At 44.6% G+C, this 17663-nt stretch overlaps 2 protein-coding genes and 1 pseudogene across 3 annotated transcripts in view; 1 reads left to right on the top strand and 2 right to left on the bottom strand.

Moving 5' to 3' along the window:
• LOC123159906 (subtilisin-like protease SBT6.1) overlaps positions 1 to 11163 on the bottom strand; it is a 14334-nt gene extending 3171 nt beyond the window's left edge. The window contains exons 1-8 of one of the 2 annotated variants that reach the window (XM_044577715.1): positions 10497 to 11163; positions 9822 to 9950; positions 8523 to 8675; positions 7946 to 8062; positions 7091 to 7275; positions 5872 to 6135; positions 4599 to 5685; positions 2566 to 3203 (exon numbers count right to left, since the gene is read on the bottom strand). In XM_044577715.1, the coding sequence (XP_044433650.1) occupies positions 2577 to 3203; positions 4599 to 5685; positions 5872 to 6135; positions 7091 to 7275; positions 7946 to 8062; positions 8523 to 8675; positions 9822 to 9950; positions 10497 to 11027 (3093 nt within the window). In that variant the 5' untranslated portion in view covers positions 11028 to 11163 and the 3' untranslated portion in view covers positions 2566 to 2576. The remainder of the gene's footprint in view (positions 1 to 2565; positions 3204 to 4598; positions 5686 to 5871; positions 6136 to 7090; positions 7276 to 7945; positions 8063 to 8522; positions 8676 to 9821; positions 9951 to 10496) is intronic. The other variant, XM_044577714.1, reaches the window with a different exon arrangement.
• A 296-nt stretch (positions 11164 to 11459) lies between these two features.
• LOC123163284 (uncharacterized) lies at positions 11460 to 11610 on the top strand (annotated as a pseudogene).
• Positions 11611 to 11998: 388 nt separating this feature from the next.
• On the bottom strand, positions 11999 to 16777 carry LOC123157858 (protein disulfide isomerase-like 1-5). The gene is made up of 12 exons (XM_044576049.1): positions 15987 to 16777; positions 15756 to 15885; positions 15459 to 15624; positions 15085 to 15203; positions 14820 to 14900; positions 14636 to 14722; positions 14405 to 14476; positions 14259 to 14327; positions 13942 to 14019; positions 13680 to 13814; positions 12551 to 12604; positions 11999 to 12459 (listed from the first exon to the last, which is right to left on the bottom strand). The coding sequence occupies exons 1-12, from the start codon at positions 16478 to 16480 to the stop codon at positions 12277 to 12279; spliced, it is 1668 nt and encodes a 555-aa protein (XP_044431984.1). The 5' UTR covers positions 16481 to 16777; the 3' UTR covers positions 11999 to 12276.
• Positions 16778 to 17663: the final 886 nt, after the last annotated feature.

Genomic DNA, 17663 nt, shown 5'->3' with positions numbered 1-17663 from the left:
GATGCTAAGCGGTGGCGGTCGGGCTTTGTTGGGGCAAGGTGTGCTTCTTTCTCTTGCAAGACTCGTCATAGAAATCAAAGTAGCCTAGTCCTCAACATCTTTGGCAGATTGTTTGGCATCGGCCAACAACGATTTCACGTGTTGCGTGCAGCGAGTGATCTTGGTTGGTTTTCCACGGTTAAGGAGTCGCGGAGTTGTAGCAGCACATAGCAACACAGTGGCGACGATGCTAAGCGATGGAGGTTGGGCTTTGTTGGTGCAAGGTGTGCTTCTTTCTTCTGCAGGACTCGTCATAGAAATCGGAGTAGCCTAGTCCCCGACATCTTTGGCAGAACTTTTGGCATAGCCAAACAAAGATTTCACATGTTGCGTGCAGCGAGTGCTCTTGGTTAGTTTCCCGTGGTGAAGGAGCCGCATGCTCGAGAAGTGATGATGATGACAGTTTGCTGGCAATCTCGACGGCGTTCCTCTCTTCGACAGTGTGTAGCCAGGTTGGATGGGTGCCCTGCGTCATGGGTGTGATGTGCCTGTTTTCGCATGTTTCCTATTAATTAAATGGGTAATTCTCTTCTTAATGACTCCCTTCGTTCCTTTTTTTTTGCCTGCATATAAATTTTCCATGGAAGTCTACTTGTCGCAATTCTTTCCAACTTTCCCTCCCTTTCCTACCCGGCTGCACACCCGCAGTAACTCTCTCTCTCTCTCCGCTCCACGACTCTTCTATCTCTTCGTCTCCTCTCCCACCTTCAGCAATCCCATCTGCTCTTCCCCTTCACCCTCTCGTACGTTTCGCTGCCATCCCGCTCATCCCGCCTTCCCTTTGTCCTCCACATCCCACTCCCCCTTCTCCTCCACGCCCTGCTCCTCATGGACGAAATCCATGCATGGTTGTGGGAGGAGAGCTTGGTCGGAGAGGACAACGGCATGCTCACGGACGGTGGCGGCCACTCAGAGGACTGCGCGCCAGCTGCGTGCTCACTGAAAGTGGCGTTCACCGGGAGCACCGCATGCTCATTGAAGGCGGCGTCCACGCGATGGCCCGGCGGCGTCCACCCAGACCACAATGAGCTCCAAGAAGGCGGTGTGCACGCGCTCGACCACATCATGCTCCGGAAAGATGGCGTGCACATGCTCACAGAGGGCGACATCCACTCCGACGACAGTGTGCTTGTGGAGGGCGGCACCCATCTTGACGACGGCGTGCTCACGGATGGCGTCGTCCGCCTAGTGCTGGTCAACACGTCGAAACACGATCAACAGAGGAGATAAAAATTGGAAAAAGATCGACATGGAAAGAATCAATTCATAGCGCCGTCGCTCTCCTCGAATACATACATAGAATTGGGGTTTAGGCTAGCCATTGCATGCATGCTCATGGTGTGGGAGAGAAGAACAAGGAGAGTGAGGGGGGTTGTTCTCTTCATGGTGTATGAATTTAGACATTAATTCCGAGTTTCAAAGACCATAGGGGTAAGCAAATTCTCGATGTGCTAAACTATGGCGGGCAGTTCTGTTTCAGAGGCAGCCCAATGCATGTAGCTCCCGCTTGCGCAGGGTCCGGGGAAAGGTCCGACCACTTGGGTCTATTGTACGCAGCCTTTTCCTACATTTCTGCAAGAGGCTGTTTCCAGGACTTGAACCCATGACCTCATGGTCACAAGGCAGCAGTTCAGTTTCGGAGGGAACTGGAAAATTTGAGCACAAAGTGTTTTGATCAAACCAAAAAATTTGGCCCCAATTCCACCAGTTTTCAGCGTCTCTTGGTATGCTTCCTTTCTCCTCATATGTGAACACCATGAAAAAGTGTAGCGTCATGGAACGGGCACCATGGAAGTGTAGTCATGGGACGGGGAGAGACAGATTCTGCGCATGCAGAGACGCATGCGGAGAGATGGAGAGAGAGGAGTACTACGTGCGCGCGAGATTTGAGGCGTGGGGCAAGGAGAGCCAATCGTTTGCATGCACATCATAACTACATAGCAGTCATTTGTAACAAACCAGGGGTAAAATTCCAATTTTGACAAAGAAATCCTCTCCTTGGTATGTGGGCTCTACCTTACACGCATAGAAAAAAAGGACAGGAGGGAGTAATAGATTGAGCCCTAAGGGCTCCAGTTTCAAAAATAAAAAATCGGCGTCACATGTTGCCACACATTGCACGAAAAGAATCTTGCCACAAGTGCGGCTGCAAACCAAACAAGGGGCTAACTCAGTCAAACTTGCCTAATTTGTGGTGTGGCAAGGTGTGGCAACTAAACTTTATGGCAATAAGTATAACAAAAAATCATTGAGAAACTGAAGATGGACTACAAAAACTATAGTGGATCATAGTATACCATTTTGAACCACAAGCTCAGCTGCTGCTTCTCTCAAGAAGCCAGAACTACCCCAATTCAAATAACCCAACACTGCTGGATTATAGACTAAACATGGAAGAGTTATACTTTTTAAGCGAAAAATGAAAGAACTATATCAGCAATAAACTTAGGCTATTGCAGAGAATATTTGGCAACTGTTTTCGGCATGAAAAAAGGGCAAACGGTTATATATTAATAACATGCTAACCTTGATGGTAGTCAGTGTTTAGTGTTTACATAAATTGTACAGCTCAAAGGGATCACTGAACCTACAGAATGAAGACAGGAAAGGAAGGCAATTGTTAATTGACAGAGAAAGGCAAGATATGATACCTCTTCATGGCTGATAAAGCCAAAATAATCTCTATTATCATCAAATTTATTAGCACTCGGTGCTAAAATGGATTTTTGCAAGCCAGCTTCATCTTGTCTCTTGTAAGAAGATTTTATTAATCGATTGGGACTACTAGAAACTTCATTCTTTTGGTATTCTGGCAGCTTTCTTGTTGTGCCTGTTAGTTGGATACCATAACCTTTCGTACCCCAAACTTCAAATCGGGAATCCTGGTGACATATCAATTCCTTGCCAATGACAGATGAAAACATTGAAAAATTTACATCGGGTCTACGCAAGGGTTTCTGGATGTTCTCAAAAACTGGAAATTTTAACCGAGTTGCTTCTGAGAAAAGGACAGGATCTCTGAGTCCATTGCCAGCAAACTCCACAATTTTTCTCAAAAGCCAATAACAGTTTGTTACCATGTGACTACTGTCAAGACAATTTGAATCCCCATATACTGCAATTCGCCCTTCGCCTGCTTCAAGCATACCAAGAATCGAGGAGAGCTGACATGAAGAAATCAATAAGCCTTGGATACCAAATCATATGATGATATTGCATTACCTCTACCAAATTATAAGACGTTTTTGTAGGCTAAACTAGCATACAAAAACGTCTTATATTTTGATACGGAGGGAGTATGATTTGAAATTTGAAAAAATATATTATTCAATGCAAGTAATAAACGATCGATCAAACTATTCTCATGGATAAAACTGTAAGTCCAAAACAAAATATAACTTCGCATCTACATGGAGAACGAACAGGCCAGCAGCACACTTACTAGCATTCTATTAATGGGATAGCTGCTTAAGCCACTACTGAACCATACCAAAGGGTCAAAGCGTCGCAATAAATATGTTACCTATCTGCTCTAACTGTATTTTTTTAAGAGTTACTCCCTCCGTTCGGAATTACTTGTCGTAGAAATGGATGTATCTAGATGTATTTTAGTTCTAGATACATCCATTTCCGAGACAAGTAATTCCGAACGGAGGGAGTAGCTGTTATCATCTTCCTCGCGCCAACAATGGGGTGGCATAGAGCTGGGGACTAAGTAAGCGTATGGCAGACGGTTGCAAGAACCAGCCTGAGATGTAGCCTATTGTGTGTGTGTGTTGCCTATGGTTTTAATTGGACTTTTACTTTCTTTTGATAAAAAATCTCTGACATTGTTTTGCCTTCCTACTTAAGGAAAAGATGTGAAAGCCTTCATGTTCTCTACAAAAATCATCTTCAACGAAAACAACTTATATAGCTGGACGTACAAAGAGATCAGCTGGAAGATAAATTTCGATAGGGAAAAACTCCAGGTTGATTCTAAAGCCACCTAACCCCCTGAATTTAAAGCTGTATATCCTACGACCAGAACTTCCAAAACCAAAGCGATAAACCCCTAATCCAGTGTTGGAAACAGTTTTAACCCACTGGATGACAACTGGAAAATGATGTGGAAAATTTAAACAAAGACACCACCTCCTCTGCTGTCTTCTCAAGTGAGCGTCACTTGGCAATGGCGAACCAGAGTCAACTCCTGGCATGCCTGACATGACAAGACCACTATCTCTATCGCAAAATCACTCTTAGTCTCTTACATTTGTTTATCGCATTTTATTACAGTAAATCAAACAATCTAAATACCTAGAGCTTATGTCTGGCCAACAAAGTGCTTTATGGAAGTTCAAGGGGCTACCGTACAAGTAATCATCATCCAATAGCTAGAAACTCGCAGATAAAACAATACTCCCTCCATCCGGAAATACTTGTCGGAGAAATGGATGTATCTAGATATATTATAGTTCTAGATACATCCATTTTTATCCATTTCTGAGACAGGTAATTCCGGACTGAAGGAGTATGATATAAAAAGGAGTCCAACTAAACAGGAAATGGATGCTAACCTTGCTCTTCTCCTGGGACTGGGAGTTCTGTGTATCTGGAGTTGAGCTATTCTGTGCAGTTTTGGGGTCTTCCTGGAGTTCGAAGCCATGCAAAAAACCTCCTGCTGGGAATTGCACTATATCAGTCCCAGAAGCATAGTGGGACTGCTCACCATTGATTGAGAAATCACCACTCAATATTTTGTCCCCAAAAGCAATGCCAAATGGGGCCAAAAGTTCATTAAGCGCAGGAATATTTGCACCACCAGTAAGCGGACTCCACCAACTGCGGGTATTTTCATCAAAGAATGTCATCTTCACCATGGTATCAACATGATACCATTCAGCAAAAACAGCAAGGCCGAGCCCCTTGTGTACAACATCATCCCTGAGTTTCTGAATCTCTTCACTGAAGTACTCGTCCTCAAGATCAACCATGAGCAGTGTACCATAATTGCTAGCGTCAAAGCAGGTAAGTGGTGACCCAAGGGTCTCAACATAGTATCCTGCATCTCTCAGCATGTTGAACAGTATGTGAAAATTTGTGTGTAAGTGGTCACCATGCCAATCAAGGATATCATTATTCACATTAAGTGAATCCCTCGGAACATATCCAGATGGGTACTTGATGTTATGAAATTGGTCCCACAGTATTCTTCTTGACCTAACAGGTGTTTGAACCACCCTGACCTTCAGGTAAAGAACACACGTACTACTCCGTGGGCTGCTTTCCCCCTCAGTAGCTGGGCTGTAAATCGACAGGGTAACATTGCCACTAATTATGCCTGAAAACTGAGAACCTTCGTCTTTAACTTGCATGTGCAGGGCAAGGTACCCTGTCCAAGGCCAGATGGTGTCCGAGTAGGTGAAGTGAACAGTGAGAAGATTGCCCACATCTTCAGATGGCTGCCATACAGGTGGATCCTTAACATAACCAATCACCCCCATCCCATTAAGAATTGTAGCATTGAATACTACTGGCATGGCTCCAGCATACAAAGGTTGCCGACAAAAAGGCCAGAAGTAGGGACAGTCGGTGAAGTCAAGCATGTTAGGAAATACACTTGCTCGTGGTTGGTAATTTTTCAATATTTCATATGATTGCCATCTGGAAATGGATAGTAGAATAAATGAGCGTGACTTGAGCAACCAATGAAACAAAAGAGCAGGCAAGGATGACAGGATACATTCTCTGGTTTCTGAACCATTGCACCTTACAACTGGAATGCATCTGAAATGTCCAAGACACCATACACCTATGAAGAGATATGTAGAACAAAAGCAAGAAACTTACAGATCAGGCTTGCCTGCACCCTGCTCATATATATTCGGCCCCACAAGCTTAGAAGCACCCTCAACAAGGGCCTGTTTCATACTAGCAGGATTAAGGATGGATTTCCGCTTGTCTTCTGGTATAACACTAACAAGCAAGCATACTGCTCCAGCAACCACCGGGCTTGCAACACTTGTACCTGAAAGAGTCTTGCAGCCTGTGCTGGTCTTAGAACCCATTATATCACGACTGTATGCGACAACATCAGGTTTTACACGGCCATATCTGCAGAATTGAAGACATAAATTCTGAGGATGCTATTTCTAAATGTGAGAAATGAAACGAGTGTAAGAGTAAAGTTGCTTAGCGCTGTCAAAAAAATCCATCACCACGAAACAATGAACATGCACCACCTTTCCAACATCCAATTATTTGCTTCAGTTTTTTATTTCAGTATCAATTACAAGCTAGCTATGACTAATAATGTATAGCAGTTAGAGGTACAGAAAATAGTTAATGTATAGCAGTTAGAGGTACAGAAAATAGTTTTCCTCGTCAAGTCGTCATATTAAAAAAACACAGATATGTCGCACTAACATCCCAAGCAAGAAATTTACACAAAAGCATTGTTTTTAAGGCGTCCTGCCTTGGAAGCTTAGGCGACGCTTAGGCGGTAAGGCGCCCTGGCAGCGCCTTACAAATATGCCCGCCTTAGGCGCTTAGGTGTCGCCTAGGCGCTAGAGCGGGTGGTGCTCGCCTTAGGTCGCCTTACCGCCTTAAAAACAATGCACAGAAGGTACAAAAATTGAAAATTTTCACACTATAACCGAAAGAGGTGTAATTATAACAGCATAAATACAGTCATCAGATTAGAACTTGACATGAACTAATTTCCCTTGACCCCAAAGAAGATATTATGTTTTAAGAGAAACTGCATCTCCCATCTTTCGTGTGCACTTTGGCCAAGTTTAGTAAGCAAAAATCTAGCAAAGACCTTTAACACAGAGGAAAATATGAGATACCCATAACCTACACCTTCAATATAATTTCAGGATAGTACAGATATAGCAAGCTCACAACTGTGCTACAGCTTCTATAGGCTTCGCACACTGTTCTAATGCATTCCTAACCAATATTGGCTTTTTCAGGAGGTACAAAGCCCAGCAAAATTGCCTTCGGAGATATTAGAAAATTAGTGACATACCAAGAAGACAGTACACTATCAAGTTAAAAAATGTACCCATGGGGAAGTTCCCAGGTAGTCATGCCTCTAGAGGAAAATGAAGCTATGTGGTTATTGTAATCAATACCACCAACGCCAATGACGTCGCTTTGGTCCGCTGGGTTATTTAATGTGCCATAGAGAGGACCATCATTTCCAATAGCTGATACCATAATAATGTTGTTTGCTGTGAGCTCCCAGACCTACAGAACAAATTTAGAAAGATTTCAAGACCCTGATAAAAAATTATTTAAGATCCCCAAAGTTTACTCATTAGCAGCAGAAAACATTTGTTAGCACTGGTAATTTGGACTGGTTCTTTTTTTACTCCAGTAAGCAGAGAAGTACGCAAAACTACACAATTAAGGGGAATGCATTGAAACGAAAAATAAGAGAAGACAGCAACAGTTGGTGTTGCTCAAGTCAATGACCGCGAACATTCATAAAGGAGATTTGCCAAGGAATATAAACCCATAGTTGGTTGAAACTCTACGAAAGTACATGTGTTCCTAGTGAATTCCAATGCTATGAAATTACTACAAAATCCTTCGTTCAGAGCAAGTCCTTAATTTGGTCAATAAGTGGGCCTTCTTCCCATTATTGGCAGGTCAATAAGCTCACCTATTTATCTACAACCCAAAAAAATACGATAATTAATTGACAAAGAAAGACAGGACTTCTGTAGCTATCAAGGATACTGCCAGTTACTAGTAGCCCATCACTAGAGAGCTATGAGTTACTATCATTACTTAGTAGCTGCAAGAGCTATCACATTTCAATGACATGCAGTAAAAAACAAAAGTCAATGTAATACTAATAAGTGAGAAGGCAAAAGAAAGAAATTGGAGTTCAGTGATCATAACCAAGTTCTACCTTTTCCACAAAGGGGAGATCCAGGTAATCAGGTCCACCAATACTCAAATTCAATACATCCATACCAGTTGCCATCGCATAATTAAATGCATCCAAGAACCATGATGTGTAGGATATCTGCACTGCAAGGAAAAGGTAATTCTCAAAATCTTACCAGCACAAATTTTGGCATAATTAGTTGTATTTGCTTCAAATAAATAGTAAAAATTGCTCGCAGAATTTTCACAGATACTAGTAACATAGCATCTCAAGGTCTGGTGATTCTAAATTGTATTTTACATTTATAAAATGGAGACATGCTGAGAGCATTAAAACACTGTAAGACTCATGGTTTGTCTTTCCAAAAAGTTACAGTTCGGTTTCCTTAGTTTTGAGGACATTTGCAAATGCAAATACAAAGAAGATGGAAAGTACTCCCTCCGTTCGGAATTACTTGTCGTAGAAATGGATGTATCTAGATGTATTTTAGTTCTAGATACATCCATTTCCGAGACAAGTAATTCCGAACGGAGGGAGTAATTATGATGGTGCAAAAAGCTGGTGGATGCGCTTCATATATAGCAACCAAGTCCAGTACCTGAGCATCTGTGAACACTCGAAATGCATATATCTCAGTGTTTGGTGCAAATCCAGGACATTCTGGATCTTGACCAGCAATCACTCCAGCTACAAATGTTCCATGTCCAAGGTTGTCATTTAATGTGTCTTCATTTGTCCAATTTGTGCGCTCCTGCACAGTTATGCTATCTTAGAAAGACTCCACTTTTTGGGGGGAGTTTTATCTCATATGCAAGAAAATGGTGTAACTTTAATTTGTCCTGCACAGTTAATCAGGATAGCAAGCTCTAATTTCGTTTTCCATGCGAGATAATACAAGCATAGCAGTTTCCCCAAGGCATTGCCACCATAGTTTTGTGACAGGCAGACATGAATTAATGTTGCAATATCTCAGAAGAAGTACTTTAGTCAGGACAACAGTGTTAGGTAATAACAATAATAAGCTACGAAGCACCATACGGCCAGGTCCGGTGTACCCACGTCCAAGACGCGACGGATACGGATGCGATACGCGTATTCCCAGAATGTCGCTTCTTTCGATTAAAAAAGGAAAGAAAAAAACTATACGGACGTGGGACGTGGGATGATGGGAGCGCAGCCCGAGCCCAATAGAAGCCTGGTGCAAACCCTAACAGCAGCTCTCTCCCTCTCTATTCCCACAACCACAGGAGGACCAAGGCAGAAGATTGGATCTTTGCGACCGCACACGCACGCTGCCGCCTGGAATCGCATCGCCACCATGTGGATTCACCTCTCTAACGCCTGGAGTCGCCCATGTCGCCGCCTCAAATCTTCTTTGCCGCCGCCACCCGTCACCGGTAAGGTCCTCCCTAGTGCTCGCGTGCTTGCTGGGAGCTGCTGGGTGCTGGCCGTTGGGTGCTCCGGCGCTGGGCTGCTGGGCTGATGATGTTGCTTGTATGCTGCTGACCTGCTGATGTTGCTGCTAGGGAGTGAAAAGAGGCACAGAGGCGACAAATGGGACAGTATTTTGATCTCATCTCATGCATTCAATTATTTTGTGTCTTTATTACATGACATTTTCTGAACGATCGATATAGTCGTTGTATCGCCGTATGCCAGTTTCTAGAGATTGCTGTATCCTGTGTCACCATATCCGTACCGCCGTATCCATGTCGCCGTGTCGGTGCTTCTTAGTTAATAAGTGCATGTTAAGATATTGTGTGTGTTTTCAAGAGCAGAGACAAACTTCCACAAGCAAAATTGTTTGCCTAACTTCCTCCAGATTCATGTTTTTCTACCTCTTGTGTACATATACTGGACCAAAATCACCGGTGACAAAATTTACTCAATATCATACCTTAATATTGCGAAAATGTGGGTGATCTGCCCGAATACCAGTGTCAAAAATGGCCATTTTGACTTTCCTACCAGTGAAGCCTCTTTCCCATAGTTGTGCAGCTCCAAATAGAGATGTCACATGTGGTCTCTGTCAAAGGACACGTGTTACGGTACTAAAAACATGACAACAAGCAGGCTGCATGAAAATTCACAAAATCCAAGGTGTCTAGATGATACAATCCACTGTTTAGAACATCGCTCTGGCGTTGCAACTTAGTGCCATAGCATCATGCTAGTTGGGAGCCGTTCTAGCTTTAAGCATTAAGCAGAGCATAAACTGCATAGCACGTTCATTTTCAGTTCCAGTTTATATATAAAAGACTAATGTTCTGGAGTCTTTTTACAAAAGAAGAAAACAATAAGGTTAACATTCTGGACCAATTTTAGCAACTATAAAAGTACAAATGAAAATTTTAGTTCTATACAATGGTTTGCACAAGAAGTTGACATTAAGAACATAAATGATGTTGAGAATGGCCTTCAATTCCATTGAATGTGACTGGTCTAATCCTTTTCCGAGCTTGCGATCTTTATGTACCCCGGTCCGGTTGCAAGCTACTACTAATAATTATCAAACAAATTATCATGCGTAGATGTTTCCACCATGAGCAGCGCTGTGCCAAGAGAAATGTACCCGCATTTGAAGCTTCCGCCTCGGACCACCAGAAGAGGAACTAGCATTATTGCTGGGAACCGCGTCGTCGTCGCCGCCGCGTCCCTCCTCCTCGAACGACATGGCGGTGAAGCGCTTGCCCCGCGCCCGATCTGCGGACAGGGCGGCCCGCGAGTGGCTGGTGTCGGGGTGCACGTCCCGGACGCGGGCGAGCGCGCGGAGGGCCTCGGAGACGGCGTCCCGGTGCGCGTCGCGGATCTCGAGCACGGCGAAGTCGGTCGGGTGCGCGGCCGCGGGGTTCCGCCGCTCCACCCACCGCCACGGCCCGGCCTCGCGGGGGAGGCCGTCCTCCAGGTACTCCCGGTGGTCGTCGGCGGGGCGGTACTCGAGGAACCGCACGACGTACCTGCTGCTGGCTAGGGTTTCCTCCCCGCCCCGGGCCGGGGGGTCGGAGGAGGGGAGGAGGGCGCGGAGCGCGAGGAGGAGGAGGAGCGGGAGGAAGGCCGCGTACGCGGCCCTCCTCTTCTCGGCCGCCATCGCGGGCGGCGGCATCGGCGCGATTCGCCGGAGATCGGCGGCCCCCGCGCGGTGGCTCGCCGGAAATGAGCGATGGGTGGGTCGACAGGACAAGCAGAGAGCACGAGGCGCTGCGGGTGTTACGATGACGGGGCGGCACGGATGCCCAGCACACTGACCGGTGGGCGCACGCGCTGCGCTTCAAGTAGCACTCTTTTTTTTTGGAGAAAACGGCTTTTTTCTTGGATTCGGCTGCCTGATCCAGTGACCCTTATCCAGGCCCACTGGAATCGGGGCCCAAGGTTCGAGACGGCCCACGCTCGTTCCCTGGCTTGCCCGTCCGTGAGTGAGTGAGGTGCGTCGGTTGGCTTGCTGGTCGTGGTGGGATTAGTCCCACCTCGCTCGCGGAGGGGGGTGAGAGGGGAGGAGCTGGGTATAAGAGGGGGGCGTGGGCGGACGGGAGAAGGCATCTTTGCGCTTGGGGCAATGACGCAGCTAGTGAGGTTATACCGAGGCGCGTCAATTGCTGGTTGAAAACTATTTCCAAACCCCCTCTTTGGCCCTCATGGGCTACTGAGAATTTCTGGAAGGGCTCCTTCTCTTCGGAGAGGGGAAAGCCCTACAAATCTAATTCAAAATTTAGCATGCTTTTGAGCTGAGCCTATACAACTAATTCAAAATCTGGCATGCTTTTGATCACTTTGTTCTATTTTCCTTCATTTACTCGTGGCATTCAACTTTTCCTCTTGTAACTGTGATCTCTTTGTTTGGTACCTTCAATTTTTTTGCAACAAACTAAGTTATGAATTTAAATAACAAAACCGTTGGACCTTTATAAGGAGTTTTGAAGCCAAACTCTCATGAATTTTCAAACCAATAAATAGTACTCCCAACATAAATTGCAATCATTCTCATCTAACATATCCAACATTTTAGAAAATCTATTCTCATCTAACATATCCAACATTTTAGAAAATCTGCTTGAGCTTCAATATTCATGCAACATCTGATATTAGAGTTCCTGACTTTATTACTTTCATCATTATATAATACATGAACAAGCTAATTCAGACATGTGGTACACCATACATTGCCAACTGACGTGTTAGAACATGTGGTACATCATCATATATGTTTGATTTTAGATGTCTACTGTGTATAACCGTGACCAACCCCTACTCTATTTGCTTCTCTACAAGGCCATGCTCCATGGTCATGCCACAGCAACGCACATACGCTGTCATTTTCCTTCAACGCGCCCAGCATGCTTGAACCAGCAAATCTACTATAGCTCATCCTTGACATTGTCAGCGGCAGCTACTGTTTCGACCTCAGGAGTTTGGAGCTTCTCCTTGATTTCAACGTCCGAAATCTGCAGCTTCTCCTTGATTTCAACGTCCGAAATCTGCAGCTTCTCCTTGATGAATCTCGCCATGTCTTTCAGGCTTAATTTCTTTGAAAGTTTGATCTGCATTTCCAAAAGGAGAGCAACAATATATCACTAAGACATGGCGAAGGGTAACTTATGGCGTGTTTGAATTTTGTTTCAGCAGACGTACCGGGTTGGTCTTGTCTTCAGCAGGATAAAGCAAGAGTGTGGGGTAATTGTTTACCTGTAAGAAACCATGGGGAAACTGTAAGCTAAAGTTATACCTTTGATGGGTCATTACGGGTTTAGTAGATCTATTCATTCAGCAGAATGGCAAAAAATTATGCTTCCAGGGTCCAGCATTCAAATGCAAAGGAACTAGAAACCTTCAGATCTCTTTTCACAAATTTAACTTTTAATAAACATCCTAGTTATCACCCATTCATTTATGACACTCATTAAGCTTTTCTTCCTTATAGCGGTTAGCCTATATGTACAGTCATAAGTGGCAGCAATTCCACCAGAACCTCATCTTCAACATATACGAAGTCATTTTTCTGCTTATTCTTTATTCACAGAGCTATCTTTGAAAGTCCATGCATGGCATCATTTGCAGTGAACAACAAACTCTGTTTTTTTTTTGCGGGAAACAACAAACAAACTCCACATCAATATTTTACATTCGCAGTAAACAACAAACAAACTCACCCTCGTGTATGTCAATATTCATGTGTTATGCACACATTGTTATGGGCTTAGTTATAAATTTCATGGATGTAACTATGCACGGTCCAAAGCTTATAAATTCATAAAAACAGTTATTACTTTTTAGAGCAATCTAATTTAAAGTTTCACAAATTGTCTAAAAAACACTTAGGGTGGTAATTCAACGGACATAATTCCAACAATAGTTAACTAAATCAGCAATCCAACAGATAACGTGAATGTATCAGAAGTAATCTCTTTCATATGATTTTCTTTTCTGAAGGCACTTAGATAGTACTCCCTCCGTTCGGAATTACTCGTCGCAGAAATGGATGTATCTAGACGTATTTTAGTTCTAGATACATCCGTTTCTGAGACAAGTAATTCCGAACGGAGGGAGTAACTAATAGCACATAATCCCAATACTTCAATGAAAACTACTCCCTCTGTATCAAAATATAAAACTTTTTTGTAGACTAGTTTAGCCTACAAAAATGTCTTATATTTTGCTACATAGGTAGTATAATTTAATGGATGGCATAACTGTGGTACAAGGTTGAAAGTATTTGATCTCTATGTTGTGGGCATATGTGATGGTACAGCAAAAGGATTACCTGCAATTTTGGATGTTCATTCACCGAAGCATCAATACGTGCAAATTTAAGATTGTCCAAACCACTGAAATGCTTGGCCAACTTCTCAATGTTTTTACTGATGGCTTCACAGTCAACACACCAAGGTGCATGAGCCTATGGTTTTCAATGTAAAAAAGGGTGTGAGATCTTGGATAGAAATAAAAATAGTTTGAAAAATGACGAATCATGAGTATGGGAGTATACAAAGTTACAGATAAATAACTTGAGTAAGATCAAATACCTCAAGGAGGACATTGTGAGGGCTTTGCAGGACAGAAGAATCAAATGTACGTCCAACAACCTTTTCAACAAGTCCCTTCTGCAAAATGGTGGGTGGGGGTCAAAGGCTAAGTCCAGGAATACTAATTACAAAATCTTCACAGCATTCCCTATATGTTAACAGATCTTATTAAGAGAAAAAAGTATGCATGTCAGGAGCAACAAGTTCATATGTTGCTCACATCTTAACATGAGTTGTATTTGAGTTAGACTGCTAGGGACTTTGAATCCTGACACATTAACTTGCAAGAACCAAAACTTGACAAAATTAAAGCTTACTTCTTGTGGTACTGGTTCTGAGCGGAAGTATGGAGGGAGTGTACCATCCAAAAGGCTTAAGGAGAACTCCTGTTATTCAGTGCATGGTCTAATTAATCAATTTGCCTCAAGTAACATACCATAAAATCAAATAAACAATGCATTACCTTTAGGTTCTTCGCGTTAATATCTGCCTCCAACAGATATTTAGTACCTTTGCTTGTATCAAATGCTGTAACCTGGAAAACTTTATAGTTTTAGCAACAGGCTATATCGTTAAACAATACGGAAACAACTCCCACCATAATGCACACATGTGCACACCTGCATCTACTGGAAAAAGATATATAATATGGAAACATCACTCCAGAATGAAATTCATAATACTATGAACGTACAGTAGGTTTATCTCCTTCAAGGCCATAAAGAGTCAGGAATGGTTTTGCAAGGTTTTCTTCAGCAGTGTCCACATATATAAACATTATCTGCAGTGCCAGAAAGAAACTATTTTAGTCATTTGCATGATATGACAACAATGGACAGGACACAGGGCAGCTATCTATTTATATCAAACCTGCACACCTTTGTCTTAAATCCTCTGGCCACCTCTTGAACAATAGATTCAAGATCTTCAAAATCATAAGCCTCTGCGAAGGTGAAGACCTAGAACAAATTTGCAGAAACTAAATCAAATTAACCATGTGAAAGACAAAGAGTGCATTTATAATTTCCTACTATCACTTTACAGTTATAAGGCTTATTACATAGTTTAATCCACTAGGGAGGAATGTGGTGTGTATCCAAAGTGCACTTGTGTTAATATTTAAGAAAGGCTTGGAGTACTAACCTGCAACTTAATTGGGCTTGAATAGACTTTAGCTGAGTTTAAATCAGTGAATGCAGTAATTAGTGGGAACTTGTTAAGCTCCACAAACTGCAATATCTCCTTTTCTTCAAATGCTCCATCTGTAAAATGGCATTACATGAGTTACTGGACAAATCATAAATTTATGACTGTTACACTTACAATAACTATATTGTACACCAAATGGATAAGCATGAGCAACTGGCTGAAGCTTAACCCAACATTATCTTTCTTTTTGGTAGCAACTTTTAATAATGACTAAGGATTCCAATTCATAAGTTACTCATCAAATCATGGCATGCAAAGCCAGAACGCAAATAAGGAAAAAATGGAACATGTGCATATTAGATACTTACCAAACTTTTCAAACTTCTCTGGTTCGCTTTTCACAAGGCCCAGGAATTGTTCTTCAGATGCAATCCCTGGAAAAAGAATCTTGGCCACATTCCTATCATTGGTTTCTACAAATTGCACTTCGTTTTCAGCAGTCGCTGCCTTCACAAATTCTTCGTGGCCGGCTCCCTGTCGAAAATGGATATGAATAAACAATGTTCAACAAAACTGAGAAAATGCATAACGTCATTCTCAAGTTTTTACCCAGAGAGCAAAACATAACCTGCAAATTAAACATCTGCATGAAGCATTTCGCATACCTCGTAATTCTTGAATAAGCCGAGAGCAAATGTCTGGTCCTTCTTAAGAAGTTCCTCAGCTGAATCCTTGGACTCAATCCTAATGACTGGCGTGCCGGTCTTCTTTCTAACCCAAGTAACTATCGCGTCCCTGTCAAGAAGAAAGACAAAAGGCCTATTAGTCAATTCGTCGAGCAGATGAAAGGCAGCTGCCATATCATGGGAAAAAAGAGGAGCAGCCAGCTCTCTCACTTGGTGTGGAGGCCGGTGTAGGCGTGCTCGGTGCCGTTGACGAAGAGGAGCACGGAGGGGAAGCCGTTGACCCCGACGGCGGAGGCGGCCTTGGGGAACCGCTCCCCGTCGAGCTTGGCGAAGGCGACGGCGCTCCCCATGGCGCGCAGCGCCGCGGCGGCCTCGGCGAAGCGCGGCATGAGCTTGGCGCTGCGCTCGCACCAGGGCGCGTAGCCGAGGAGCAGCAGCTCCGGGTGGTCCTGCACGGCGCGGGCCGCGTTGTCGTTGTCGAGCACCAGCACCATGGACTGCGTCCGCCGCACCGCCTCCGCGCCCCCGCCCCCGCCCCCGCCCGCGCCCGGCGCCGCCTCCTCCTCGTCGTCCACGGCCAGCAGCGCCTCCAGCACCTCCGAGTCGTCCAGCTCGTCCAGATCGAGCTTCGCCGCCGCCGCCGCGGACACCGCGAGCAGCGCGGCGAGGAGCGCCGCCGCCGCGAGGAGCCGCGTCGCCCTCATCGCGTCCTCCTCCGAGATCTAGGAGACGAGGGAATCCCGCGCGCACGACGCCGCCACGAGGAGAGGAGAGGGAGATCGAACGCGTGTGAGAAATGGAACGGGCCGCGGCGTGCTATTACTAGTGGTGAGGTGCTAATGGCGACTGGCGAGGGAGCTCGAGTGTTCAAACGGCAATGACGAGCGCACGCCGCTGCGCCGCGGCGGTCACGGGCGGGCCGTGGATGAGGCTGGCGGGTGGGGCCATGCCGACGGCGGGGCCGCCTGGCAGTGGGGGCGGCCGGCGAGCGGGGACGTGTCGGCGAGACGGGACGGGGAGCACATGGGGTTGGGATCGCGACCGCGTGATTGGTGGTTAAGCTAAGCTAAGCCGGTGGAGCTGCATCTGCATGTGATCGGTGAAGGAAGGTCAGCTCCCCTTGGCTTCTCTAACGAGGTCAAAGGCCTTCTTTTTTTTGTCCGGATCAAAAATAATTGGAGGGGGTTTTGCTGGATTCATATACAATACAAATATTTTTTTTGCATTTGCTATCCCGCGGTTAACTTTTATATTTCAATCGATCCGGAGGGAGGGAGAGAGTGGTGTGGCCCCAAGCTCGAGCCGACGAGGGTGAGCCAAGATATCGCCGGAGGAGGGGACGAAAGCGGTCGGCTGGTATGGGTGGGTTGGGTGGAAGGGTCGAGTTTTTACTTCTTGAACCGGGCATAAACCCCTTTTCGTTACAAAGCATAATGAAAATACAATTTGTCCAGATCAAGCAAGATATTGTCGAAAGCGAGAAAGGGGATAAGCGAGTTCAGATTACTATAAGTAAACCCACTATACGTGCTCGCAATTGACACACAGCATGGGATGAGAACCTGATTGCACCACAAAAACTAAACTATTGGAGATAAGATAAACCTCACGGTGTTCGGACTATAGCATAGCCAAAAGACAACATCAAATGTCGAGCACACAAGAGCCTTCAAGCAGAACCACATGCAGCAGGAACAACTTCAATGGCATACGGAGAAGGGAGAACTATTACCCGTGTTTGGCCTCGGTGCCCTCCTGGATCGCTGCACAATTCATCATCATGTGGGTACCATTGCTCCAGAGCAGCGTAGCTCTATATCTCAGCGAGTGAAAGTGCATTCTTTTATAAATGGAATTTTGGCAAAGATTTTATCACGTTGATGGTTC

This window comes from Triticum aestivum, chromosome 7B (genome assembly GCF_018294505.1).
Source record: "Triticum aestivum cultivar Chinese Spring chromosome 7B, IWGSC CS RefSeq v2.1, whole genome shotgun sequence".
NCBI classification, from domain to species: domain Eukaryota; kingdom Viridiplantae; phylum Streptophyta; class Magnoliopsida; order Poales; family Poaceae; genus Triticum; species Triticum aestivum.
The sequence above is the reverse complement of the archived record's forward strand: the minus strand, read 5'-3'. Positions and strand labels throughout refer to the sequence as shown.